Source organism: Trichomonas vaginalis, chromosome III (genome assembly GCF_026262505.1).
Source record: "Trichomonas vaginalis G3 chromosome III, whole genome shotgun sequence".
Classification (NCBI taxonomy): Eukaryota; Parabasalia; order Trichomonadida; family Trichomonadidae; genus Trichomonas; species Trichomonas vaginalis.
This window is the reverse complement of record NC_067205.1, coordinates 15345010-15371473: the sequence shown is the minus strand read 5'-3', so window position 1 is coordinate 15371473 and position 26464 is coordinate 15345010. Positions and strand designations below refer to the sequence as shown.

The window sequence follows — 26464 nt, the reverse complement described above, 5'->3', positions numbered from 1 at the left end:
TGTATATGAGTCTTTTTAGAATATTCGTTTTCAGCTCTTGTCACTTCACTTGACATTTTATTGTCAACATATGTTTTGTCTGCTAGTTCAGGATGAGTATGTTCTTTTGTTGCATAAGCATTGTTAGCTCTTTCTTCTTCTTTTGCTATTGCATCGTCTACATATTCTTTGTCAGCTTTGTTGTCAACATCTGCTTTCAAAAGAAGTTCATTTATAGGTTTCTCGTTTAAAGTTCCTTTTGTTGGATTTATACAGACAGTATTGTTCTTCTTGTCTTGAAACAGAAACTCATCTGTTAAAGGGTTTAATGTCAGTTTTAAGTTTCCATCCTTCAATGACTCAGATATCTTAGAATAGTTTGAAAAGTTTGTTGTGTTCTTATTTAGAGCTTGCATAATGAGTTGTCGGTTGTGTTGTATTTCTCTCATGGAAGCAATATCTTTCGACATTTTTATTCTAGATAAAATATGCTTTCAATAGAAAAAGAAAATTCTAGAGTTGCTACAACTAAACCATTAGATGAACTTTTTACTAATGTCGGTCAAAAGTTTGAGACAGAGACCGTAAAGCATGAAGGCTATCGTTTTGACTACCCATTAAGATGGCTAAGAGACCCATCTGTCACAAAAGCTATTGGCTTTCGTAGAATGAAGTTTGTGTCTGTAGAAGATAAAAGTTTTCCATTTATTGTAAAGTTTCATATAGATTATATATCTGAAGGGAAACGAAAAATGTGGGAAGAAATTGAGCTAATACAAGTTGACCTTTCATCTTCTCTACAGACTGCGTTAAAAAATATAGAAGATAAAATAAATTCATGTTATGCAAAATATGCTGATGAATATGCAAATACCGAGAGCACACTTTATGTGAGAATTGTATATGACAAACAAAATTCACAAGTGTCATTTCAAATCTACGAAAACAATCCAAATAAAGACGAACAAATATATACAGAATTCACTGCAATGTCATGGTATTATTTGCAAAGAATGTTAAATCAGAAAGTCGAACTTCCTTTAGCAAATATTTACAGTCGATATGCAAGAGATGAACCATATTTATTTAAAGATGTTTTCGACCAAGATGCTATTATTGTTCATGCTTCATTTTCTGGCGCCCAAAACTCTTTCTTATGCTTGGCAAATGACTTTTACGAAAAACCTACAAAGTTATACGAACCACCAAGTGGAAGTATTTCAGACTTTCAAGTATGGTTTACTACAGATGGAAGAAAAAGAATAATTCCATTATACCATACGTTTTACTTAGAACTTAGTTTCATATACAACTACTATCGAACGGTAAAAATATAATTTTTTAATATGGTTGAGGTGTTGGATTTGGTTGCCAACTTGACTGTGGTGCAGGTTCAGGCTGTTGTATAACAGGAGCTTGTTCTTCTGGTTCAGGGTCTTTAGGTATAATACCAACAAACTGACCTACTCTTTTACCAATATTTTTGACTCCGTTCCAAATTCCTTTTCCTACGGTTTTTATTCCATTCCATATACCTCTTCCAACTCTTCTGAAGAAGTTTCCAATACTACTGAAGAAACCCATTTTACTATATGTAAAAATCTAATGTCCGCCTAGTCTCTTACGTTTCCTGTTGAGTTCCATAGCATTCTTTAACTGGAGCTCATACATTCTGTTTCTCCTCTGGTAGAAAACATATTCTGGGTCAACTCCTGTGTTCGCGTCATCTGCATAAAGTTGTTTATATCCCACTTCAGGGTTTGTATAAAACTCTTTCCATCTCATATTTGCATACCATGGTGGCAAACCTAACGCAGCGTCATTTGACATGGCAGTTTGCATTTGTACATCTGTTGGCACTTGACCATAGTTTGCCATTGCAGTTTGTATTCTAACTTCATTTGGAATATTTTCCGGGTTTGGTTGTCCAGGTTGCTGTGCATTCGCTAAGTTCTGTGCGTCCATTTAATATTAGATAAAAATATCTCTTACGAGTACATATACTGAACATTTGCAGGCATTGGTTCATCTTCATATTCTCTGTACTTTTCTGCCACGTCAAATAAATAAATGACACAATGGAAAAAACCTAAAACAAGTAGTCCTATTTCAAACCACATTTACTTACTAATAAAATTTCTTTATTGTGACACTTTCTCCAGTTTATAGGACCTCTCTCATATTCTATCTTGTCATATATAAACTCATAGTCATGTATGTCCTCTAACCATCTCATAACGGTTTCCAAACCACTTTTATCGGATGTAAAGTAAAAGCATGGATGGTTATGTATAACGTCTAAAGTTTCTAAAGAGTCTCTCAAAGTCCAGTCTACTTGGTATTGAAAATCCCATGTGTTATAGAACGGCGGGTCCACTATAAAGAAAACATTTTCCTTGTCTTTATATTTTCATACAAATCTGTCCAATGACATCTCACAAACTCTATACCCTCAATATATTTTTCTATGTCCTCTTTGAAAACATTTGTATAGTTAAGATATAAAAACTTTTGACATAAGTGTTTCAATGTCATGAACTCTTATAGCACCACTATATAATAGTCTAGCAGATATACTATTCCAGTCTATATATTCTGCTTTTTTCAAAACCTCTCTCACAATATTTTTCTTATCTAATGGTATACGTTCCATCTTACCTATAGGTATCTTTTCTTTTAACTCTTTCAATATATTATTTGTGTCTGGAATATGTTTGAGACGGTCCATATAGTTGTCGAAGTCATTGCATATAATCTTTGAGTCTGGGAATATTATATGGCACAAATGGGATATATAGAAACTTCCACCGAACAAATCTACAAATGTTAGACCATTCGGTAGTTTCTTAAGTTCTCTCAATATAATATCTTTACATCTACTCTTATTTCCAAAGAACGGTAACGGTGGTTTTGTAAAATTCATTTATATATAATAATAAAAATGTTTTTACCCGAAAAGTGACAGAAAAATGACAAAACATGAAAACATATATAATTTGTGAAAAGCAACACAAAAAGTGTCATTTAAAAAGTGACACCATTAATATGATGTAAATAACAACGGTTTTGGTTTTGTCACCGGCTGGTCGGCTGGGGTTCGGTCCTCCTCTTGGGTCTTGGGCAAAATTCTTAGGGCTAGAGGGCACGAAGTGCCTGGAAGCCCCACTACCTTTTTTTTTTTTTTTTTTTTTTAAAATAAAACTATAAATTTGAGAAGATAAACAAAATCTTCGTTATTTATAATTGAATTCACGTCATTAAAAAAGTTGAAATAATTTGATATTAGTATATCCGAACATGGAAGAGCAGTTGCATATCCTGGGTAATATTTTAATAATTTTGTAAAGAAATTTGCAATTGCATAAGTTGAATATTGATTTTCGTACTCAATAATACTAGAAAAAATTTCTTTCTTGAGTAAAACTGCGTTTTGGAAGAATTCAACGTCAAGAATATTGTTTTTAATCAAAGCAATAAATGTATCGATGATATAGAGAGAATTGTCACTGCTGCTTATGAAACGTAATATCTCATCATATTGATCGGAAAATGTTGATAAATAAAGGTATTGTATGTTATCTAAAGCTTTAAAATGAATTAATTTTAATGAAAAAATGAAAAAAATCTGGTTAATATAATGCGATAAATATTCGAATAAATTTTCCAGTAGTATCAAATCTATTTGAAAGATATTCGAAGAAGTGATATTTTGAATTGTGAATTTTAATATTGTTTCATTTTGTGTAGATTGCTCGATAATGAAATGTATCAAAAGATTCATTGAATATGAGTCAATGGAAAAGCTTAAATCCTTAGGGATATCCAAAATAAATCTTAATAAAAAAGATTCGTCTTGAAAATTAGCTTCCGAAAGTTCTATTTCAGTCGGAGCTGGAAGATTCCGATCATTTATGAATCTCGAAACGACAAAAAATTTGTATGTTTATATTTCATTATTCGAAATGATAAACTTCAAAATCTAAAATTTATTTTTTTACAATATATTTCATCCTATTGTCAAGGCTAAATTTTTCACCGGAAGTGTATCAAAAATTGATAAGATTTACGGTGATCTAATTATGACAATTCAATGCATCTCGTGATATAACGCAGATATAAAACAAACTGATATTGCATAACTAATAATTGAGTCAAATAACTAAATTATGTGTTATATTTTACATATATTTCTTCAATTTTGTAATAAATGGATGTTTAACACTAATTTTTAAGGACTTCGACTTTAGCATCACATAAATATGTTATTTTCTATATTAAAAACGTAATTTTGGTGGTCTTAGAATAGAAAAATATGCAATATTCGTGGAGATAATGAGGGTTCTTAAACATGTTCTTAAAAATAAATAAAATAATACAAATCTTTATTCAATATTTTGATATTGTTGGTCCTCTCTTTGTGAAAATTAGGGCTGTACAAGATTTAAAAAAACATTGCCGGGTTACCGTAGAGGCCTAAAAAAATCGCGCCTCGGCGGCAAGCCGCCTCGGCATTAAGAATGCGCATCTAAATTTTTATATGTCCTTCTTTCTTTTATTTTTCCCTTCCCTTTCTTTTCTTTTTCTTTTTTTCCCTCCTCTTGCTCTCATTTACCTTTTTTTTCCTTTTCTCATCATTTTTCAAAATTTTAAATTTTTATCAAAAATCTTGCCTATAAAAGCAGACTATGGAACCTTTTAATGCCTCTTAATCAATATTATACAGCATAAAGCATATTAAATGAAAGTAATTACGTATAAATTTATTTTATTATCTTATTTATTAATTCTTTAGCATGTATTGTTTAATATTAACTTTTCTGTACATTAAATATGATATCTCCAAAGTATGAATTGCCTTGTAACGAAACGAAAACTTAATTTTATGTTGAATATTTGTCACAAACATTAGATTATTAAAATATATGTTGGATATCCCTTAGTATGAGACTTCATGACTCTTGTAGTCTAACGTGAGCTTTGGATTGCAAGCTCTGTGGTTAACGAACATAAATTAATGTGTAAAGTTTTCAAAATTTTTCATCGTTTCTATCAGCATCTATTTTTCCTTTAAAATAATATATTTGTATGAATACAATATTTAGTAATTTTTTTATTTCCCATAATTTCATTCAAAATTTCAAAAAAATTAATTTCTATTCAATATTATTTCAGCTTCAAAACATCATTCTTATAGATGTTGATTCACTAAAGTGTGATACTCAATGTCTTATTTCAATGAAATTGTTCTGCAAATTTATTTCACTTTTGACCTCACTTTTTCCGTAATTCAATTTTTTACTTTTTAATATTTTAGATCTTCATAATATCATTTGAAAAATTAACCATATAAAAAATCAAGTTAACAATTCACTTTTTCCGTAATTCAAAATCAAAAATATAAATAATATATCTTTTTATCAAATATTATTATTATTTCTATGAAAAATGAGGTCCGGAAATTTTGCGGATTCCCGTAACTCAATTTACGGAAAAAGTGCAGTAAACTATTCAAAATACGGAAAAATTGGTTGTAAACTAATGATTTTACGGTTAAAATCACGGAAAGTCCCGGAAAATATATGTGCCTATATGAAATTATACAAAAATGAATCAAACGCATTTTAAAAGATTGTTCTTGTATTATAAATGCTATTCGCAGATTTATTAGTTGAAGAAAATTACCAAATTTTTGCCGATTTACAAAAAATGATTTACAAAGCATATTTTTATAAGGCTTTAAAAATCTTTAAAATGTGACCGGTGACGGAAATCCATGGTAACCAACCGCGGTTCCCGTTTGGAATGCCATAGTGAAAATACTTAACTTCAAAGAGTATTATGTTTTACCTAGTGAGGACCTTAAGTTTGCAAAAACATAATAAAAGTAAAATAAAAAAGATCGGATTTATCACAAAACTTTGAGTATTATAGGATTTAATATATTTTCTTAGTAGATTATATGATTTAGTTTCTTAAAATCTAAAGTATTTCTTGAGGAAAATATAAATTGAAATTCAAAAAGTAAAAAAAAATGTAAACAAATCAAATTTTAAATGGACCAAATGTTGATTTTTCATTCGTTTTCTCATTATCGAAAAAAATTTGGAAAGCTAAGAAGTCAATAACAAGTTATATAATACAACAAAACCCACTCGGATATGTTTTCATCAAATAGTCTCCTAGATTTGTTATGAAATTAAAATATCATGATATTTTAAGGGCTTTTGATTTCAATATTAGAATTATTCAGTTATGTCGTGCTAATATCAATTGCTTTATACAATTAATCGTTTACAAGCTGCAAAAATCGAACAATAATTTGACTTTGTAAAAAAGTGCGTCATTTTTATTCGTTATACTTACAAAATGTAAACATTACGAGAAACATTTACATTTGTAAATGTAACAAGTAAATACATCAGATTTAAATTGTAAATGTAGTTTATCTCTCTCATCTCCTTTTTAAAAGGTATTACATACATACGAACGCATGGGTCACTCAATAATTAGCGTGATAATAATTGAGGATAGACTGTAATCGTAATTTTATTTTTGGACTTATATTTCGACATTTTGAAGTCGCTTGAAAGTCTTGCAAATGATTAAATTTGGAAAATTTGACCTAAGTCTGCATTATTTTGATGACTTAAACAATTCTATAAATCTGTTTTCCTAAAAATTTAAAAAGATATAATTTCAATTTCCCTAAATTTATGTAATTCATATATCACCAAAATATTTGGACTGCATTTCGTTTGTCTGCACCTAATTAAAGTCTAAATACCAATTAATTTTGGAGTTGCATTGCTTTTAATGTAAAAATGCACGTTTAGAAAAAGACGATAACAATTAAATTACAAAATCGATAACCTCTCAAATTTTGTCGGCTTCAATTCAATTTTTGATAAGTATATCAAAAACTTCATATTATATATTTATTTTAAAAACATATATAAATGGTTCACTATCTTTTGATTGAATAGTTATAAATTATTTTTTCATGATTCAATTTGTGATGATCTTTTTCTTGATATTTCCTTTATTAAATAAATGTGTGAATATAATTATTTGGGGAATTTTAATATTTTATTTAAGAAATTGTGAACATTAAAGTATGAAAAACATTCATAATAGACGATATTAAAAAAGATTTAGAATGTCTAACCAATGAATAAATTATGTAGTTTACTTTCAGAGAGCACTCATAAAACTTGAATTAATGTTCCATATTATCCTTCAACTTTATTGCATTGCTTTAGTGGTCGCTGAAATTCTAATCTTTCGCTACACTTCAACGGTTGAAATCCAAGGATTTCATGGTGAGTTCTTTGAAACAATGAATGTTTTATTTGCATGGTCAAGTGATCTTTTAAATTTAGGTCCAGCAATATATGCAATCATTAATACTCATCAAAATCGTCATATTTCTTTTTATATTGCAACAATAAATTCGAAACTTGTATCAAAATATAGAAAACACTTTTCCGCTCGTCCAATTAAGAATACAAAATTCTATATCGAAACATATAAACCCCAATATTTAACTCCTAAGATATTTCTGATTGGTTATGACACATATATTCGACTTCTTTTTCCGGACGCACATCCAGAACTTGAGAGGTTTTTACATTTAGATGGAGATGCATTGGTGGTCCAAAACATAGATGAATTATATGATTATGATCTTAAAAATATGTCAGGAATTATAGTTAATGATTCGTGTAGTCGGTGTGAAGGATTCACTAGCTATTTCAATGCAGGTATTACTTTATTCAATAGTCGCAAATATGTCAATGAAAAATTTTTGAAACAAGCCGAAGATTATTTAAAATGGCTAAACAAGAATAAACCAACGTGGTTCAATGATCAAACTGTCTTAAATAAACTATTTGAGCATTCGAAAATAACGTTTCCTCAAGAATACAATGAATATAACCTAACGAAATTTTGTAACAAAACTAAAATTGTTCATTTTTATAAAATTGAATACTGTAAACCCTATAACAAAAAATGTAAGGATAAATCATATGCAGCTCACAAACTATGGAATTGTTACTATAATTATTACAAAGAACAACCTCTTCTGTGGAGTGAAAGTCGAAACATATCTATATGTGAAGAGTTCATTCCTAAGTAATTATACCTTGACCATTTTGACTATCAGCCTTGTAGCATCTAAATTCCAAACTACTATGTTATCTCTATTATATGTGAACTTAAATATTACTAAAATTTAATTTAAAATAGTTTAAAAATTAAAAATCCCCTCACGGTTTCAATTTTTGGATTATTTCTTAAATTTTTGAGATCACTTTATATTTTCTCATAAAATTGCATGCCATGATCTAGATCAAAGTTGTGAAAATATCTTTCAGAATTAATCGAAAAGAATTTTTACATTTCAAATGATAGTCATTGGAAATCCAACAAATATATAAATACTATGTGAGGAAAATATGATCGCGAGATATTTTCTTGTATTTAAAACAATGGTGAAAAGATTATTTTTTAGAGGAGTTTTAAATGCAACACTTTTAACTTCTATGATGATTACCAGATTAACATACTAAACAGAATTATAATTTAAGCATTGCAATGGAAAAATGGCTAGATTAAAAAAAAAGATTAATAATTTTAACAATTTATCCGTTGTGGCTATGAAAAATTGATTTTATTCGATAATTCGCAGGGAAATGAAGCAACTCAGGAAAGAAATCACAATATTAGAACGTTAATTTTCGGGTCATTATTGATTTTGTAATTTAATCGTCGTCGTTATCGATTTTGTAATTTAATCGTTATCGTCTTTTTCTAAACGTGCATTTTTTGCTTTCGGAGCTATTGAACATACATTGGCCCTTACCAGCAATTGAAAACTATTTTTCATTATCAACAATTACATTACTCCGAGTTATTCATCAATCAATGAAAATCGATATATAGTCCATACTTCAATTTACAATATTGGCAAGTCCAATTTCACTTGGCATATTTAACTCATATAGAAAAACCAGTTGGAATCAGCAAAATTATCTTTAATTCCATACATAAAAAAAAAAATTATAAAGTTCTTCAATAATAGCAAACTAATAGTTTAAATAGATTTACAAGTATCGCCCATCTACTTTTGATATAATTCACATATTAAATGTAGAAAACTGGTTTAAAATAAATATTTCAAAAGTTCGAAAACGATTTATGAAAAAATAACGTGATGACATTTACTAAATTTGCTCTGTATTAAAGTATCGATGATAGAAAGAGCATATTTTGTAAATATTTCAAAAATATTTAAAAGTCGGAGAAATTGTATTGTAATGTACTATAATTATGTTACAAATCCGATTCAATACTAATCCTTCGCTATTGAAGTTGTTTTGAGAAGGATATTCTCTAAATTCTTGATAAATCTTTAAAATCTAGAGTAATTGTTTTGTAAACTTAACAAAACTAAAATGTATACCAATAGATTGGCATTTTCTACGTTTTCAAAGTGAGAGAGTGTAAATTCTTTTTTTTATCCTATTAAGGTTTTTAAAAAATTTAATTAACTTAATTTATATGATCTGAAATATATGACAAGTTAATATGGAGAATTCTTTCAACCCAATTTCAATTTATTGAATTTTCTATTCGAATTCAAAAATTTTCCCAAGAAGAAAAAATAATTAGGAAATTTAATATGTTAATACATAAAATATTTTATTTATTCAAAGAATTCAATTTTCTATTGGATCAAAAAACTTGTGTTGAAGTTCGTATTTTAAGATAACTATACTTTTAGAAGCTGTTTTTATTTTTTTCACCGGGATTTTATTAATTTAATTCTTTCAAAATTTGAATCTTATTGTATATCACCGGACTATGATCATAATAGAGTTGCAATCTCTAATTATAGCCACATTAGTACTCGTGGGTCGATATATCATGGGAGATACAAAATTATTTGAATTTTCTTTTATTTTTTTAAAAAATATTAAAAAAAGTAAATAAATAACTAACAACACAGCATCACTTTTCGTAAAATGCTTTAATCCTAGTCCTTTTTCCCCTTAATTTTTCAATCTCTCCCAGGTTGAAATTTATTCCGGGAATTTTTAAAGATGCTTGGTCAACATAAAATTTCATTAAATCTTCCACAGGAGTCATAAACTCTGAACATTTGAAGCGAGCATGAACTGCATCATTCAAATTTTTAAGAAGATTTTTGTTCGAAAAGTGATTCAATACGGCGATTACATGAATACAAGGTAATCCGTATAATTCGATGTGCTTACATGTGCATGAATATTGTGAATCTGACATAATTTTTACGCAATATGTATAGCGACCAAAAGTTGCATAATATAATTATTGAATTGGATCATATAATACCGAGCTAAACATATCTGAATGTTTCAAAGTTTCATTTAGATTTTTGATAATATTATCTGATTTAAAATCACCTGTTAAAACATTTTTAACAAGATTGAATTCATGTTCAATGAGACGGATAATTAGTTCGGCGGGTTCATATGTATCCCATTTATCTTTAATTTCGGCATTAAGGGATTCAATAAGAGATGTTGTGAGTATGCCAGCGGTGTAGTCAGCGAATCCTTCAAATGGGTTAATACTATCTAAGTACTTAAAGAGATCCTGATTATTTTCGCGGTTTGGATATTCCTCTTGTAAACGAGTTTCTAACTTTTTAATCAAGTCAATTCGTTTTTGAGGATGGTCTGCGTAAGCGACTTCAACAATTTCGGAATAGACATTGATGTATTCCCTTTTTGTTGCAAAATGACGTAAGCAAAATTTATGATCGCAAGAAAAGCCTGATTCTCTAACAGCAGCTATAATTGCCGGACCTTGATCGGAATAAATATTCTTGAATCTGCTTGGTGGAATAAAAGATTTCAATTTAGTGAGCATATCCTTAATTGTTATCGTATTTTCACTAACAGACCATGCAAATGCAATAGGGATAAGTCTATTATTTGGTGCAGGTGTACCAATAATGAGTAAGTTTCCTTTTTTAATACAAAATAAAAACGTTCCATCAATTTGAATTATTCCGCAAAAAGCTTGTGTTTGCATGTAAAAATGAGTTATTGGAGGAATTACAATAAATGAATAAATTTGAAAGTCTTTTGAATTTTCAGGTAATTCATCACCTTTCTTAAATGTATGCAATTCAATTTCATTGTTAACTTCTTTAACTAAAATCATTTCGCAGAATCCTTGTTCGATTTTGTTTATGATTGAAAAAATTGTTGAGAAATAATTGTAAGATTGAATTCTATCCCCTTTGTGGTTCCTTTAAGTTTATTTACTATATTATGGAACATCGTATAAGTTGCATTGGGAATATTCAATTCTTTTGCAAAAATTTCTTTGCATTGAGGAACATTATCAGAATTTGCTAATTCATAGACTTTTTTTCCTGCTTGCAACTTAAGAATTTTTGGTATATTGTTACTCGGCTTGCATTGCTTTGCTCTATGCTCGTGTTTAATTACTGGAATGAAGAAAAGTTGACCATTTTCATGAGTCTTTACAAGCTCCATGCAAAATTGGCAGTTAGGACAACGAAACTTTTTTCCTTGCTCAAAATTTAATGGATAAAAAGAATTATATGAATCTTTTGCAATAAATATAGCAGCTTCTGTAGGATCTGTAAATTTTAATTTGCTATATCTTTCCTTGAGAATTGGAATTGGGGAATTTTCAGGTATTTCCATTCTATATTTCAATTTTTTACGGAATTCAATTCATTTTGAATTAAATCAGCATATCAGCTCCATCTCCTTTTTCTTCATCAACAATAGCTTGGATGGATACTGATATAGTTTGATTCTCTTCCACTATTGTCGGTTCGCTTTCCGACATGAGATAAAATTGAAGGTTTAACGTACTTTTGATACTCTGAGTTAAAAAAAGATTTTCTTAACATAATTTGATTTATTGGTCCTTAAAAAATTCTGATTCAAAATTGAATTGAATCGAACGAGTTTTCCTTTTGAGTCATTTCAAATATTCATGAGAAAGAAAAAAAATTCTAGCAATTTCAAATATTTTTGATTTGATTGAATTCAAAAGTGTCACAAATATTCAATGAGAAAGAGAAAAGAGATCGAATATGTTGTTTCTGAGCGAATAGTCAAGCAATATTTCGTTAAGTACAAAGATCAGCATCCGGAAAAAAATAAATGGGTATATCAAAATGAGATTCCGCAAGAAATATTTGAAAAATATCTAGAAACGAAGAAAACAGAAAATATTGATGAAATGTTACGCTGTACTCGAATTGTTCATGTTGTTGATCAAGATAAAAAAGAATTTTATCTTGAATTTTCAAAAAAAAAATCAAATTCATCACATATTAAACAAGAATCTAGATGAAGAACATCAAAAGGCTTATATAGATTATCTTGAAAGTTTACTCAAACTTGAAATAAAAAATAAAAATTAAATTAACCCTCGTTAGGATATCGTTGCAAATAAAGATTTATTTCTCAGAAAGATCCTGATTTTCTGATAAATATTCTGTTGTAACTTCTACAAGGTTTAAGATATGAAAAACATTTTTGAATATTTCATCGCTATCAAATCTGCGGAAACATCTGGAATATAATTTCAAATATTTGTGAAGATTTGAATTCTCAATTGCATAATTAATTAAAAATTCATGTGAATTTAAAAAATCGGTAGATTAAATTTGCATGGGTATAAGAGGAAGTACACAATAATACCCCTGAACTACATACTCTGTAAATGAATAGTGAGGAGAAAGACTTCGCAGAATTTCAAGTGTTTTTATGAATTCTAAAGCCATCTCAGATGTTATATCGACTGCTTTATAAAATAAAACTATAAATTTGAGAAGATAAACAAAATCTTCGTTATTTATAATTGAATTCACGTCATTAAAAAAGTTGAAATAATTTGATATTAGTATATCCGAACATGGAAGAGCAGTTGCATATCCTGGGTAATATTTTAATAATTTTGTAAAGAAATTTGCAATTGCATAAGTTGAATATTGATTTTCGTACTCAATAATACTAGAAAAAATTTCTTTCTTGAGTAAAACTGCGTTTTGGAAGAATTCAACGTCAAGAATATTGTTTTTAATCAAAGCAATAAATGTATCGATGATATAGAGAGAATTGTCACTGCTGCTTATGAAACGTAATATCTCATCATATTGATCGGAAAATGTTGATAAATAAAGGTATTGTATGTTATCTAAAGCTTTAAAATGAATTAATTTTAATGAAAAAATGAAAAAAATCTGTTAATATAATGCGATAAATATTCGAATAAATTTTCCAGTAGTATCAAATCTATTTGAAAGATATTCGAAAGAAGTGATATTTTGAATTGTGAATTTTAATATTGTTTCATTTTGTGTAGATTGCTCGATAATGAAATGTATCAAAAGATTCATTGAATATGAGTCAATGGAAAAGCTTAAATCCTTAGGGATATCCAAAATAAATCTTAATAAAGAAGATTCGTCTTGAAAATTAGCTTCCGAAAGTTCTATTTCAGTCGGAGCTGGAAGATTCCGATCATTTATGAATCTCGAAACGACAGAAAATTTGTATTGTTTATATTTCATTATTCGAAATGATAAACTTCAAAATCTAAAATTTATTTTTTTACAATATATTTCATCCTATTGTCAAGGCTAAATTTTTCACCGGAAGTGTATCAAAAATTGATAAGATTTACGGTGATCTAATTATGACAATTCAATGCATCTCGTGATATAACGCAGATATAAACACAACTGATATTGCATAACTAATAATTGAGTCAAATAACTAAATTATGTGTTATATTTTACATATATTTCTTCAATTTTGTAATAAATGGATGTTTAACACTAATTTTTTAAGGACTTCGACTTTAGCATCACATAAATATGTTATTTTCTATATTAAAACGTAATTTTGGTGGTCTTAGAATAGAAAAATATGCAATATTCGTGGAGATAATGAGGGTTCTTAAACATGTTCTTAAAAATAAATAAAATAATACAAATCTTTATTCAATATTTTGATATTGTTGGTCCTCTCTTTGTGAAAATACTTAACTTCAAAGAGTATTATGTTTTACCTAGTGAGGACCTTAAGTTTGCAAAAACATAATAAAAGTAAAATAAAAAAGATCGGATTTATCACAAAACTTTGAGTATTATAGGATTTAATATATTTTCTTAGTAGATTATATGATTTAGTTTCTTAAAATCTAAAGTATTTCTTGAGGAAAATATAAATTGAAATTCAAAAAGTAAAAAAAATGTAAACAAATCAAATTTTAAATGGACCAAATGTTGATTTTTCATTCGTTTTCTCATTATCGAAAAAAATTTGGAAAGCTAAGAAGTCAATAACAAGTTATATAATACAACAAAACCCACATCGGATATGTTTTCATCAAATAGTCTCCTAGATTTGTTATGAAATTAAAATATCATGATATTTTAAGGGCTTTTGATTTCAATATTAGAATTATTCAGTTATGTCGTGCTAATATCAATTGCTTTATACAATTAATCGTTTACAAGCTGCAAAAATCGAACAATAATTTGACTTTGTAAAAAAAGTGCGTCATTTTTATTCGTTATACTTACAAAATGTAAACATTACGAGAAACATTTACATTTGTAAATGTAACAAGTAAAGTTGTATCGCATAATTTGACTTTGTAAAAAAAGTGCGTCATTTTTATTCGTTATACTTACAAAATGTAAACATTACGAGAAACATTTACATTTGTAAATGTAACAAGTAAATACATCAGATTTAAATTGTAAATGTAGTTTATCTCTCTCATCTCCTTTTTAAAAGGTATTACATACATACGAACGCATGGGTCACTCAATAATTAGCGTGATAATAATTGAGGATAGACTGTAATCGTAATTTTATTTTTGGACTTATATTTCGACATTTTGAAGTCGCTTGAAAGTCTTGCAAATGATTAAATTTGGAAAATTTGACCTAAGTCTGCATTATTTTGATGACTTAAACAATTCTATAAATCTGTTTTCCTAAAAATTTAAAAAGATATAATTTCAATTTCCCTAAATTTATGTAATTCATATATCACCAAAATATTTGGACTGCATTTCGTTTGTCTGCACCTAATTAAAGTCTAAATACCAATTAATTTTGGAGTTGCATTGCTTTTAATGTAAAAATGCACGTTTAGAAAAAGACGATAACAATTAAATTACAAAATCGATAACGACGACAATTAAATTACAAAATCGATAACCTCTCTTAATTTTCAAAAGGGTTATGATGTTGTTCGTGAATAAATTGCAAGAAAACTGAATTGTTATCAGTTAGATTTTAGAGAACCCAAATCATATAATCTTTCTATTATTTTGAAATGGCGAAAAGATCATAATTTTTTAGGCGTCAAAAATTTTCTCACTGGGTTTTCGTCTATCAATCCCAGCTCATTATATACGCAACCAATCAAAAATCTGATATGGGAGTCCAAGGCTAACTTTTTGTTGTCTACCTAATAAAAGAGGAAGCAGCATTAGTGAGAATAATCGCAAATATTCAATTTAAATTATCTTTTTATTCTTAATTTAAAGTGACAAAAAGAATAAAAAACCTATTCTAAGGCATGTTGTTATGTAAATGAGACTAGACATCATATTTTATCTTATGAAAAAAATATTTAGAATTTTAGAACAAAATAAATAGAAAAAATAGCATAACTTATGGATGTGCGTATATTAAATTTAATAAATTAAGAGAAATTATTTTTGGCGCCAAAATTATTCGTTAACTCTCAAATTTTTCTGAGTCAATAAGCCGCCAAAAAGTGTCATTTCTTTATAGGAAAGGAAACCTATTTGACGAACAATCCGGACACTAGTGCCTCAGCGAATTTCCCCAAACCCACGAATCCCCTCCCTGCTGTTGTGCACCATCGATGGAAAGTAAGTCATCAATAGTCTCTTTTCCTTGGACTTGAAATGTAAATCTCGGACGAAAGTAAGTCTGACTTGAAATGTAAGTCTGACTTGAAATGTAAGTCTCGGACGAAAGTAAGTCTGACTTGAAATGTAAGTCTGACTTGAAATGTAAGTCTCGGACGAAAGTAAGTCTGACTTGAAATGTAAGTCTCGGACGAAAGTAAGTCTGACTTGAAATGTAAGTCTCGGACGAAAGTAAGTCTGACTTGAAATGTAAGTCTGACTTGAAATGTAAGTCTCGGACGAAAGTAAGTCTGACTTGAAATGTAAGTCTCGGACGAAAGTAAGTCTGACTTGAAATGTAAGTCTCGGACGAAAGTAAGTCTGACTTGAAATGTAAGTCTCGGACGAAAGTAAGTCTGACTTGAAATGTAAGTCTCGGACGAAAGTAAGTCTGACTTGAAATGTAAGTCTCGGACGAAAGTAAGTCTGACTTGAAATGTAAGTCTCGGACGAAAGTAAGTCTGACTTGAAATGTAAGTCTCGGACGAAAGTAAGTCTGACTTGAAATGTAAGTCTCGGACGAAAGTAAGTCTGACTTGAAATGTAAGTCTGACTTGAAATGTAAGTCTCGGACGAAAGTAAGTCTGACTTGAAATGTAAGTCTCGGACGAAAGTAAGTCTGACTTGAAATGTAAGTCTCGGACGAAAGTAAGTCTGACTTGAAATGTAAGTCTGACTTGAAATGTAAGTCTCGGACGAAAGTAAGTCTGACTTGAAATGTAAGTCTCGGACGAAAGTAAGTCTGACTTGAAATGTAAGTCTCGGACGAAAGTAAGTCTGACTTGAAATGTAAGTCTGACTTGAAATGTAAGTCTCGGACGAAAGTAAGTCTGACTTGAAATGTAAGTCTCGGACGAAAGTAAGTCTGACTTGAATGTAAGTCTCGGACGAAAGTAAGTCTGACTTGAAATGTAAGTCTCGGACGATAAGTCTGACTTGAAATGTAAGTCTCGGACGAAAGTAAGTCTGACTTGAAATGTAAGTCTCGGACGAAAGTAAGTCTGACTTGAAATGTAAGTCTCGGACGAAAGTAAGTCTGACTTGAAATGTAAGTCTCGGACGAAAGTAAGTCTGACTTGAAATGTAAGTCTCGGACGAAAGTAAGTCTGACTTGAAATGTAAGTCTCGGACGAAAGTAAGTCTGACTTGAAATGTAAGTCTCGACGAAAGTAAGTCTGACTTGAAATGTAAGTCTCGGACGAAAGTAAGTCTGACTTGAAATGTAAGTCTCGGACGAAAGTAAGTCTGACTTGAAATGTAAGTCTCGGACGAAAGTAAGTCTGACTTGAAATGTAAGTCTCGGACGAAAAGTAAGTCTGACTTGAAATGTAAGTCTCGGACGAAAGTAAGTCTGACTTGAAATGTAAGTCTCGGACGAAAGTAAGTCTGACTTGAAATGTAAGTCTCGGACGAAAGTAAGTCTGACTTGAAATGTAAGTCTCGGACGAAAGTAAGTCTGACTTGAAATGTAAGTCTCGGACGAAAGTAAGTCTGACTTGAAATGTAAGTCTCGGACGAAAGTAAGTCTGACTTGAAATGGAAGTCTGACTTGAAATGTAAGTCTCGGACGAAAGTAAGTCTGACTTGAAATGGAAGTCTGACTTGAAATGTAGTCTCGGACGAAAGTAAGTCTGACTTGAAATGTAAGTCTCGGACGAAAGTAAGTCTGACTTGAAATGTAAGTCTCGACGAAAGTAAGTCTGACTTGAAATGTAAGTCTCGGACGAAAGTAAGTCTGACTTGAAATGTAAGTCTCGGACGAAAGTAAGTCTGACTTGAAATGTTCGGACGAAAGTAGTCTGACTTGAAATGTAAGTCTCGGACGAAAGTAAGTCTGACTTGAAATGTAAGTCTGATGTGTTGATATTGACTTGTGTAAGGACGAAAGTAAGTCTGACTTGAAATGTAAGTCTGACTTGAAATGTAAGTCTCGGACGAAAGTAAGTCTGACTTGAAATGTAAGTCTCGGACGAAAGTAAGTCTGACTTGAAATGTAAGTCTCGGACGAAAGTAAGTCTGACTTGAAATGTAAGTCTCGGACGAAAGTAAGTCTGACTTGAAATGTAAGTCTCGGACGAAAGTAAGTCTGACTTGAAATGTAAGTCTCGGACGAAAGTAAGTCTGACTTGAAATGTAAGTCTGACTTGAAATGTAAGTCTGACTTGAAATGTAAGTCTGACTTGAAATGTAAGTCTCGGACGAAAGTAAGTCTGACTTGAAATGTAAGTCTCGGACGAAAGTAAGTCTGACTTGAAATGTAAGTCTCGGACGAAAGTAAGTCTGACTTGAAATGTAAGTCTCGGACGAAAGTAAGTCTGACTTGAAATGTAAGTCTCGGACGAAAGTAAGTCTGACTTGAAATGTAAGTCAGACTTGAAATGTAAGTCTGACTTGAAATGTAAGTCTGACTTGAAATGTAAGTCTCGGACGAAAGTAAGTCTGACTTGAAATGTAAGTCTGACTTGAAATGTAAGTCTCGGACGAAAGTAAGTCTGACTTGAAATGTAAGTCTCGGACGAAAGTAAGTCTGACTTGAAATGTAAGTCTCGGACGAAAGTAAGTCTGACTTGAAATGTAAGTTTCGGACGAAAGTAAGTCTGACTTGAAATGTAAGTCTCGGACGAAAGTAAGTCTGACTTGAAATGTAAGTCTCGGACGAAAGTAAGTCTGACTTGAAATGTAAGTCTGACTTGAAATGTAAGTCTCGGACGAAAGTAAGTCTGACTTGAAATGTAAGTCTCGGACGAAAGTAAGTCTGACTTGAAATGTAAGTCTCGGACGAAAGTAAGTCTGACTTGAAATGTAAGTCTCGGACGAAAGTAAGTCTGACTTGAAATGTAAGTCTCGGACGAAAGTAAGTCTGACTTGAAATGTAAGTTTCGGACGAAAGTAAGTCTGACTTGAAATGTAAGTCTCGGACGAAAGTAAGTCTGACTTGAAATGTAAGTCTCGGACGAAAGTAAGTCTGACTTGAAATGTAAGTCAGACTTGAAATGTAAGTCTGACGAAATGTAAGTCTGACTTGAAATGTAAGTCTCGGACGAAAGTAAGTCTGACTTGAAATGTAAGTCTCGGACGAAAGTAAGTCTGACTTGAAATGTAAGTCTCGGACGAAAGTAAGTCTGACTTGAAATGTAAGTCTCGGACGAAAGTAAGTCTGACTTGAAATGTAAGTCTCGGACGAAAGTAAGTCTGACTTGAAATGTAAGTCTCGGACGAAAGTAAGTCTGACTTGAAATGTAAGTCTCGGACGAAAGTAAGTCTGACTTGAAATGTAAGTCTCGGACGAAAGTAAGTCTGACTTGAAATGTAAGTCTCGGACGAAAGTAAGTCTGACTTGAAATGTAAGTCTCGGACGAAAGTAAGTCTGACTTGAAATGTAAGTCTCGGACGAAAGTAAGTCTGACTTGAAATGTAAGTCTCGGACGAAAGTAAGTCTGACTTGAAATGTAAGTCTCGGACGAAAGTAAGTCTGACTTGAAATGTAAGTCTCGGACGAAAGTAAGTCTGACTTGAAATGTAAGTCTCGGACGAAAGTAAGTCTGACTTGAAATGTAAGTCTCGGACGAAAGTAAGTCTGACTTGAAATGTAAGTCTGACTTGAAATGTAAGTCTCGGACGAAAGTAAGTCTGACTTGAAATGTAAGTCTGACTTGAAATGTAAGTCTCGGACGAAAGTAAGTCTGACTTGAAATGTAAGTCTCGGACGAAAGTAAGTCTGACTTGAAATGTAAGTCTCGGACGAAAGTAAGTCTGACTTGAAATGTAAGTCTCGGACGAAAGTAAGTCTGACTTGAAATGTAAGTCTCGGACGAAAGTAAGTCTGACTTGAAATGTAAGTCTCGGACGAAAGTAAGTCTGACTTGAAATGTAAGTCTCGGACGAAAGTAAGTCTGACTTGAAATGTAAGTCTGACTTGAAATGTAAGTCTCGGACGAAAGTAAGTCTGACTTGAAATGTAAGTCTCGGACGAAAGTAAGTCTGACTTGAAATGTAAGTCTCGGACGAAAGTAAGTCTGACTTGAAATGTAAGTCTCGGACGAAAGTAAGTCTGACTTGAAATGTAAGTCTCGGACGAAAGTAAGTCTGACTTGAAATGTAAGTCTGACTTGAAATGTAAGTCTGACTTGAAATGTAAGTCTGACTTGAAATGTAAGTCTCGGACGAAAGTAAGTCTGACTTGAAATGTAAGTCTCGGACGAAAGTAAGTCTGACTTGAAATGTAAGTCTCGGACGAAAGTAAGTCTGACTTGAAATGTAAGTCTCGGACGAAAGTAAGTCTGACTTGAAATGTAAGTCTCGGACGAAAGTAAGTCTGACTTGAAATGTAAGTCTGACTTGAAATGTAAGTCTCGGACGAAAGTAAGTCTGACTTGAAATGTAAGTCTCGGACGAAAGTAAGTCTGACTTGAAATGTAAGTCTCGGACGAAAGTAAGTCTGACTTGAAATGTAAGTCTGACTTGAAATGTAAGTCTCGGACGAAAGTAAGTCTGACTTGAAATGTAAGTCTCGGACGAAAGTAAGTCTGACTTGAAATGTAAGTCTCGGACGAAAGTAAGTCTGACTTGAAATGTAAGTTTCGGACGAAAGTAAGTCTGACTTGAAATGTAAGTCTCGGACGAAAGTAAGTCTGACTTGAAATGTAAGTCTCGGACGAAAGTAAGTCTGACTTGAAATGTAAGTCAGACTTGAAATGTAAGTCTGACTTGAAATGTAAGTCTGACTTGAAATGTAAGTCTCGGACGAAAGTAAGTCTGACTTGAAATGTAAGTCTCGGACGAAAGTAAGTCTGACTTGAAATGTAAGTCTCGGACGAAAGTAAGTCTGACTTGAAATGTAAGTCTCGGACGAAAGTAAGTCTGACTTGAAATGTAAGTCTCGGACGAAAGTAAGTCTGACTTGAAATGTAAGTCTGACTTGAAATGTAAGTCTCGGACGAAAGTAAGTCTGACTTGAAATAGTTAGTATACAAGTCATGGGTACGGCGGCACTGCGTTCCACCTTACCCAATACTTGTGAATTTGACACTTTACAAAACCGTTAACGTATATTTTACAACATGAACGCAAAAACTAATTTAACCTTAAATATTTACAAAGCCGCCAACCACTTCACTAACGAACTCACTAATGTAAAAAATAAACGTTCTCACTATCGTTCTCACTAACGACTTCACTAATGTTCTCATAAATTTTCCTCAATATCTTCATCATCAGTGTTAACCCTATTGTAGTCATACTTGAAGCCATAAACTTTCTCTAACTTCTTAACGTACAATTTACATAACTTACCTTCGTCATCGTATGGTTTAATGATATAACTATTTCTATCTTTATACACAGTCAATGAAAAGTCAACTGGTCTCGGATGTATTTGAAAGAACATGTTATGCTCAGGAAGGAAGAATAAATGTTTAAATGTATGTTTGTTATACTGTGGAATTGAATGAGTTGCTTTTGTTCTGTCATTTACATCCAAATAAAAATTTCAGTAAAATAAAAAATAAACTTAAAAATTAATGATATCACCACCCTCACACGTATGAAAACATAGCACAAAAATAAATTTAGGTGAAGTGGTGAGATCTCACCTCTTTTTTCACCTGTTTTTTCACCCTGTTGAATTCATTGCTTTATAACTCTCTTCCTTGGTTTCTTTTTAGTTGCTTTCTTCACGTCTGTCTCCAACTTGACTGTCTTTCTTCTTCGTCCATAATGATACCAGTTACTTCCACCAGTCAATGGGTCAAATGGTCGTTCATAAGGGTTTCCATACATTCCATAGGGACCATACGGAAGAACTACTGGTGGAGAAGAAACATTTTCTTTAGTTCCATCGAATCTATTTAAATGCATTGTTTCACCTTTCATCTGGTCATTAAAGTCTTTTGCGTGTTTTGCAAACTCATCGTCCTTTCCTAAAGCATTTTCTGACTCAGTCGCAACCAAATTGGATGCTTTATTTATGAGCCCTATTTTATTTAATCTTAACTTCTTTGCAACCCAGCCTCCAATCTTCCCTTTATTTGCATCTAATGTCTTCGAAACCCTTCCTCCACTCATTTTATTTACTGCGTCATAAGCTCCAAGTGCTTTTGCTCCAAATGCTAATGCTTTTGTTCCCATTGCGCCTAAAGCTGCCCAAGCTACCATTTACACCATATTAAAATCATCTCTCTTCAATATTATCTCATAAAAGTTCTCGTTACTGGAGAAAGTCAATGAAACATAAGCGTTCTCACGGGCTTCGCCCTCACCGCTTTGCGGTCTATCTAACTTCTTTCTTATATCATCTATACGCTTCAAAATGTCTGAACAATTGCTAACATCTTCTACAACAGTTATTTCATCATGAATGACCTTCAAGAACAAGCTCATTTAATATGCAATTAAAATCATTCAATAATGAGTCCATCCTTTCCATCTTTGGGTAGCACAACATCTTTCATTGAAGAAGGTTCGACAAGTCTTATGTTAAACTTACTGACAAAGTTTGTTATACTATAATGCTTCGGCGGCGAATACATGTAGTTTGAAAGACATAATATAGATTCTTCAGCAAATTCACTTATACTGGATTTTATAACAATGTTCTCACGAGACCAAATACCACCAATTGACAATCTTGTAAGCAATCCTGCTGAACCTTCTACTGTAAACGTCGATGGTAACATTCCACGAAGGTCATCTATTGACATCGTTGAGTCACTGAATTTAAATATTTTCTTAAAGCAATCGTCATTATCTAACCATGCAATAGCTTTGAAGTTTTCATTCGAATATACATCTGCTTCATTAAATGTAAAACCTGACTTCTTTGCAGAGACGACTTTAAAATCTATTGAGTTTGTTTCAAAATTATATGCTATGGTAACTTCTGAAGGTAATGGATGTCCTTCCGCAGTCAGTTGTTCTCTCACTACCGTTTGAAGCTTTGTATTAAAAACTTTCATGTCATCTCCTGTATCTAAGTTCACATACACAGCAACAGGGAAACTATCTTGCTTCTTTGTTTCATCATTATATCTCAAAACATTAAAGTTCTTCAATAATATTGTTCTTCCTGCTGGAATACTTCGAACCTGTCTGATTTCAATAGCTTTCTCACCTCCTACATACTCTACCCAGTGTCTTGGATATTCATAAGTATACTGACTTTCTTGAATTTTGGTAGGTTTCATCATAACGTGTTCATAGTATATCTTTATACTCTTGTCAGTTAGACTCGGTGCTATGTTCTGAATATTTCTGACTTGCATTTTTAATGGAGATAAAATGAAGCATTTAATACATGACGTAGATGAAGACATGAATGAAACTACAGACAAACTTAACTCTTCTCTCATTCTTCCTTTCAGTAAGGACTATGAGTTCTGTTCAAATGGTGTTTATTTCTATTGTGGAAAGATGGGTTCAGGTAAGACATTTAACCTCATTCGTCATATACTCATAACAGAACGTTTAGGAAATGACTCATATTATGACCAAATCATTATATCAGCAACTTCAGACTCTATGGACTCAACAGCGAAAACATTTATGTCAAAAGTTCAAGCCTCTGTTGTTAAAGTTCCAGACAGTGAACTCATTGAATTTCTTCAACGTTACATTCGACGTAAGAGGAAATATTATACCATCGTTGAATTTATACAGTCAGGAATGCAAAAGACTTCAGAAGAGATGGAAAGAATTATTGACAAACACCACTTACGTCAATACTCAGGAGTTTACGATATGAAACGACTGACAAACTACATTCTATCAAAACTTTCAAAATACCCCTTCAAAAAATATCCTTCAAACACTCTGCTCGTTTGTGACGACTTCGCCGGAAAAGGTTTAGTGTCAAAACCAGACTCACCATTAGCTAACATCATTACTAAAGTCAGACATTACCATTTAACTGTAGCAATACTTATGCAAACATGGAGGTTTTTAGCTTTAAACATAAAACGTCTCATAACTGACTTCGTTATCTTTCAAGGTTTCTCACGTTATGATATTGAACTCATTTGGAAACAGTCAGGTATAGCATTACCTTTTGAAGAAATTTGGGAAGCATATAAGTCTCTCATCTCTCCTCGTTCATACCTTGAGATTCATATCATGACTAATACCATTAAAGTCAAAAATATTCCATGGGAACGACCAACATTGTTTTAAAGTTTAACCTTCAATTGACTGATGGTAAACAAATTCCATGCATCTCTGTCGCCATTTCTGTTAATATTTTTGCTGTCATTCATATCATCCACTTCCCCATCCGTTAGCTTTTGAGGATATGCGTTAGAATAGCTGTTCTTAAATGAAGGCTTTTCACCTTTGAGAGCATAAACTCTATAACTTTCTGCATACTTTATGTTTGAACCTCCTGAGCCATCATTGACATAAATTTTTATAGGCTTCCACCCTTTGTTCATGTTCCTGCTTCTTCCCTTAGCTCTTTTGTTCAGTAGTTCTACATCTTTATACACAGCTCCTGTCTCAGTGAATTCAACAATATTTTCATTCGTTAGCTTTACATTCAAACCCTTGTCGAGTATATTGTTCATTTCATACATATAAAAGGTTTTTATTCTATATGAAATGAGAAGCAAATCCATCTTAGCTGGTGCCGTTAATGTTCCAATTGAACCAACATCAAATGTTGACTCACGAACGACAAACAATATTGTCATAAAGAACTATAGTTCAGAGTGTTTGAAAGAAAAAGAACCAGAGCTGAAATCCGTGAATTTAAACTCAGCTTCAAACGCTAACGCTACATCAGATGTTAAGTTAGAGTATCCACCACTGGACCAAATTCTTTCAAGAGAAGCCAACGACAACCCTTACACAAATGTTCAAACAAATCCTTCAGATAACGTAGACCATTACCTTCTTCAGTTATACCAAACAATTTTACTCAAAGACGATAAGAAGCTTTTGGTAAATCTTATAAGCAAGAACCAAATAATTCTAACAAAGGAGGACCTTGAAAATGTTATCTCACGAATAACAGGGAAACAATGTGTCATTGACTATCTCGACCCTGAAATCGAATGCTGTGGTCAAACGCCACCATTCATGAAAATAGGTAACATCCGCATCATTGAAACACCAGGAACTACAGGAGTTGAGTTTAAGTATAAATATTCGAACGAGTATACAAAACTTTCAACAGAATATAAACTTTGCTTGAAATATGTTTTAGTAAATTAAAGCAATTTGTAATATCTATCCAAAACTTCTTCAACAGTATCGAACTCATCTTCATAATGCAAACCTAATCTTATTGACTTGGTGCAGTTTTCACTAACACAATATTTTTCTGTTCTCTTGACTGACATAACTAACTCATTTGTTTCATCAAACAGCAACAACCAAAGTTCATGACCTAATACATAACATTCATACTTTATATTTTTAGCTCTGAGTTCTCTTGTAAGCTGTTGCATTTAATATTTTCTAAAAAGTCAACTTCAACAGTCATTCGCACTGGTGCCTTCAGTTCTACAGGCTCTCCTTGAAAGTCAACAAGTCTGAATTGCATGTCTTTCAAATTATGAGGACTAATGCGAACCCATTTACCTAAATGAGTTGCTATGACAGGAACGTTTGGAATGAACATTGAATTGACTGCATAACAGAAGATTTATATTCTACTGAACCTTTACTATTAACTCCTGAAATACCTGTGACATTAGCTATTTTTGACTCAATGTATAAACAATTACCATAACATACGTATGGAACAGATTTCATCTCAATCGTTTTGTCAACACTTTTCAAAGGAAATGTCATATGGTATGCACCCAAAGAATTGTACTCTATGACTCATTCTTGTATCTTAAACTCCTTCGCATAACTGAACTTCAAAACTCCTGCAATAAGTTTAACATTCATTAAGTTTTCTTCGTTATCCTTGTTTATTGTAGTATTTATGAGAGCATTTAACACTCCAGCTAATGTTTCCATCTTATATTCTACATTATTGTGAAATCTTATTTCGTGCTTCTTTCCATCTATTTCAAACTCCATGAAATCTGTTTCGTCAGTTATGACAAAAGTTGCGATAGTATTGAAGTCAACAACTCTGAAAGCAAGTGCTTCATTCTGAAGACCTAAGTTTGTTTGTAGCTTTACTGTCCCGTATTCGTTTGGGTCTGTACTTTGCAAATAGAACAACATTTTATTCTCATTAAAATATGAGTATAGCTGCATATGCGTATGAAGCTGACAGAGCTAAACGTTTATATTTTGGTCAATACTCTCTCACACTTACTGACAAATATATTGTTATTTCTGATGGAAATACTGAGAAATATAACATGGAAGGACTATGAAAAGTTTGACCCTATTTTAACTCCATGTACTATGCCATTCATTGTAAATGGTGAAGTTGTCATGAAGAACGACACAACTGTTTATAGGTCTGTATATGAAGCTCTTGAAAGCATTCTTAACTTCAATCCTTCAGGGTTCGATACAAAAACAACTCCTTCGACAATGCCA

At 31.6% G+C, this 26464-nt stretch overlaps 7 protein-coding genes across 7 annotated transcripts, besides 7 other annotated features; 2 read left to right on the top strand and 5 right to left on the bottom strand.

Annotated features, from left to right (window-relative positions):
* Nucleotides 1-257: part of a mobile genetic element that runs on past the window's edge.
* A 735-nt stretch (nt 258-992) lies between these two features.
* On the top strand, nt 993-1316 carry TVAGG3_0706630 (uncharacterized protein; the record flags this gene model as incomplete). Its single annotated transcript, XM_051243596.1, has 1 exon — nt 993-1316. The coding sequence occupies one exon, from the start codon at nt 993-995 to the stop codon at nt 1314-1316; it is 324 nt and encodes a 107-aa protein (XP_051090183.1).
* A 265-nt stretch (nt 1317-1581) lies between these two features.
* TVAGG3_0706620 (uncharacterized protein) lies at nt 1582-1857 on the bottom strand (the record flags this gene model as incomplete). Its single annotated transcript, XM_051243595.1, has 1 exon — nt 1582-1857. The coding sequence occupies one exon, from the start codon at nt 1855-1857 to the stop codon at nt 1582-1584; it is 276 nt and encodes a 91-aa protein (XP_051090182.1).
* A 2547-nt stretch (nt 1858-4404) lies between these two features.
* Nucleotides 4405-4596: a mobile genetic element.
* Nucleotides 4597-6671: 2075 nt separating this feature from the next.
* Nucleotides 6672-6849: a mobile genetic element.
* A 1870-nt stretch (nt 6850-8719) lies between these two features.
* Nucleotides 8720-8937: a mobile genetic element.
* Nucleotides 8938-9916: 979 nt separating this feature from the next.
* Nucleotides 9917-12041: a mobile genetic element.
* TVAGG3_0706580 (MULE transposase domain-containing protein) lies at nt 10330-11190 on the bottom strand (the record flags this gene model as incomplete). The annotated part of the gene is made up of 1 exon (XM_051243594.1): nt 10330-11190. One exon carries the CDS (start codon nt 11188-11190, stop codon nt 10330-10332), a length of 861 nt encoding a protein of 286 aa, XP_051090181.1.
* A 3001-nt stretch (nt 12042-15042) lies between the features above and the next one.
* Nucleotides 15043-15249: a mobile genetic element.
* Nucleotides 15250-20930: 5681 nt separating this feature from the next.
* Nucleotides 20931-26464: part of a mobile genetic element that runs on past the window's edge.
* Nucleotides 21596-22123, bottom strand: TVAGG3_0706550 (protein of unknown function, DUF4107 family; the record flags this gene model as incomplete). Its single annotated transcript, XM_051243593.1, has 1 exon — nt 21596-22123. One exon carries the CDS (start codon nt 22121-22123, stop codon nt 21596-21598), a length of 528 nt encoding a protein of 175 aa, XP_051090180.1.
* On the bottom strand, nt 22592-23229 carry TVAGG3_0706540 (uncharacterized protein; the record flags this gene model as incomplete). Its single annotated transcript, XM_051243592.1, has 1 exon — nt 22592-23229. A coding segment is annotated over one exon (638 nt), but the record flags the coding sequence as incomplete, so codon positions are not given.
* TVAGG3_0706530 (uncharacterized protein) lies at nt 24557-25171 on the top strand (the record flags this gene model as incomplete). The annotated part of the gene is made up of 1 exon (XM_051243591.1): nt 24557-25171. One exon carries the CDS (start codon nt 24557-24559, stop codon nt 25169-25171), a length of 615 nt encoding a protein of 204 aa, XP_051090178.1.
* Nucleotides 25787-26140, bottom strand: TVAGG3_0706520 (uncharacterized protein; the record flags this gene model as incomplete). Its single annotated transcript, XM_051243590.1, has 1 exon — nt 25787-26140. One exon carries the CDS (start codon nt 26138-26140, stop codon nt 25787-25789), a length of 354 nt encoding a protein of 117 aa, XP_051090177.1.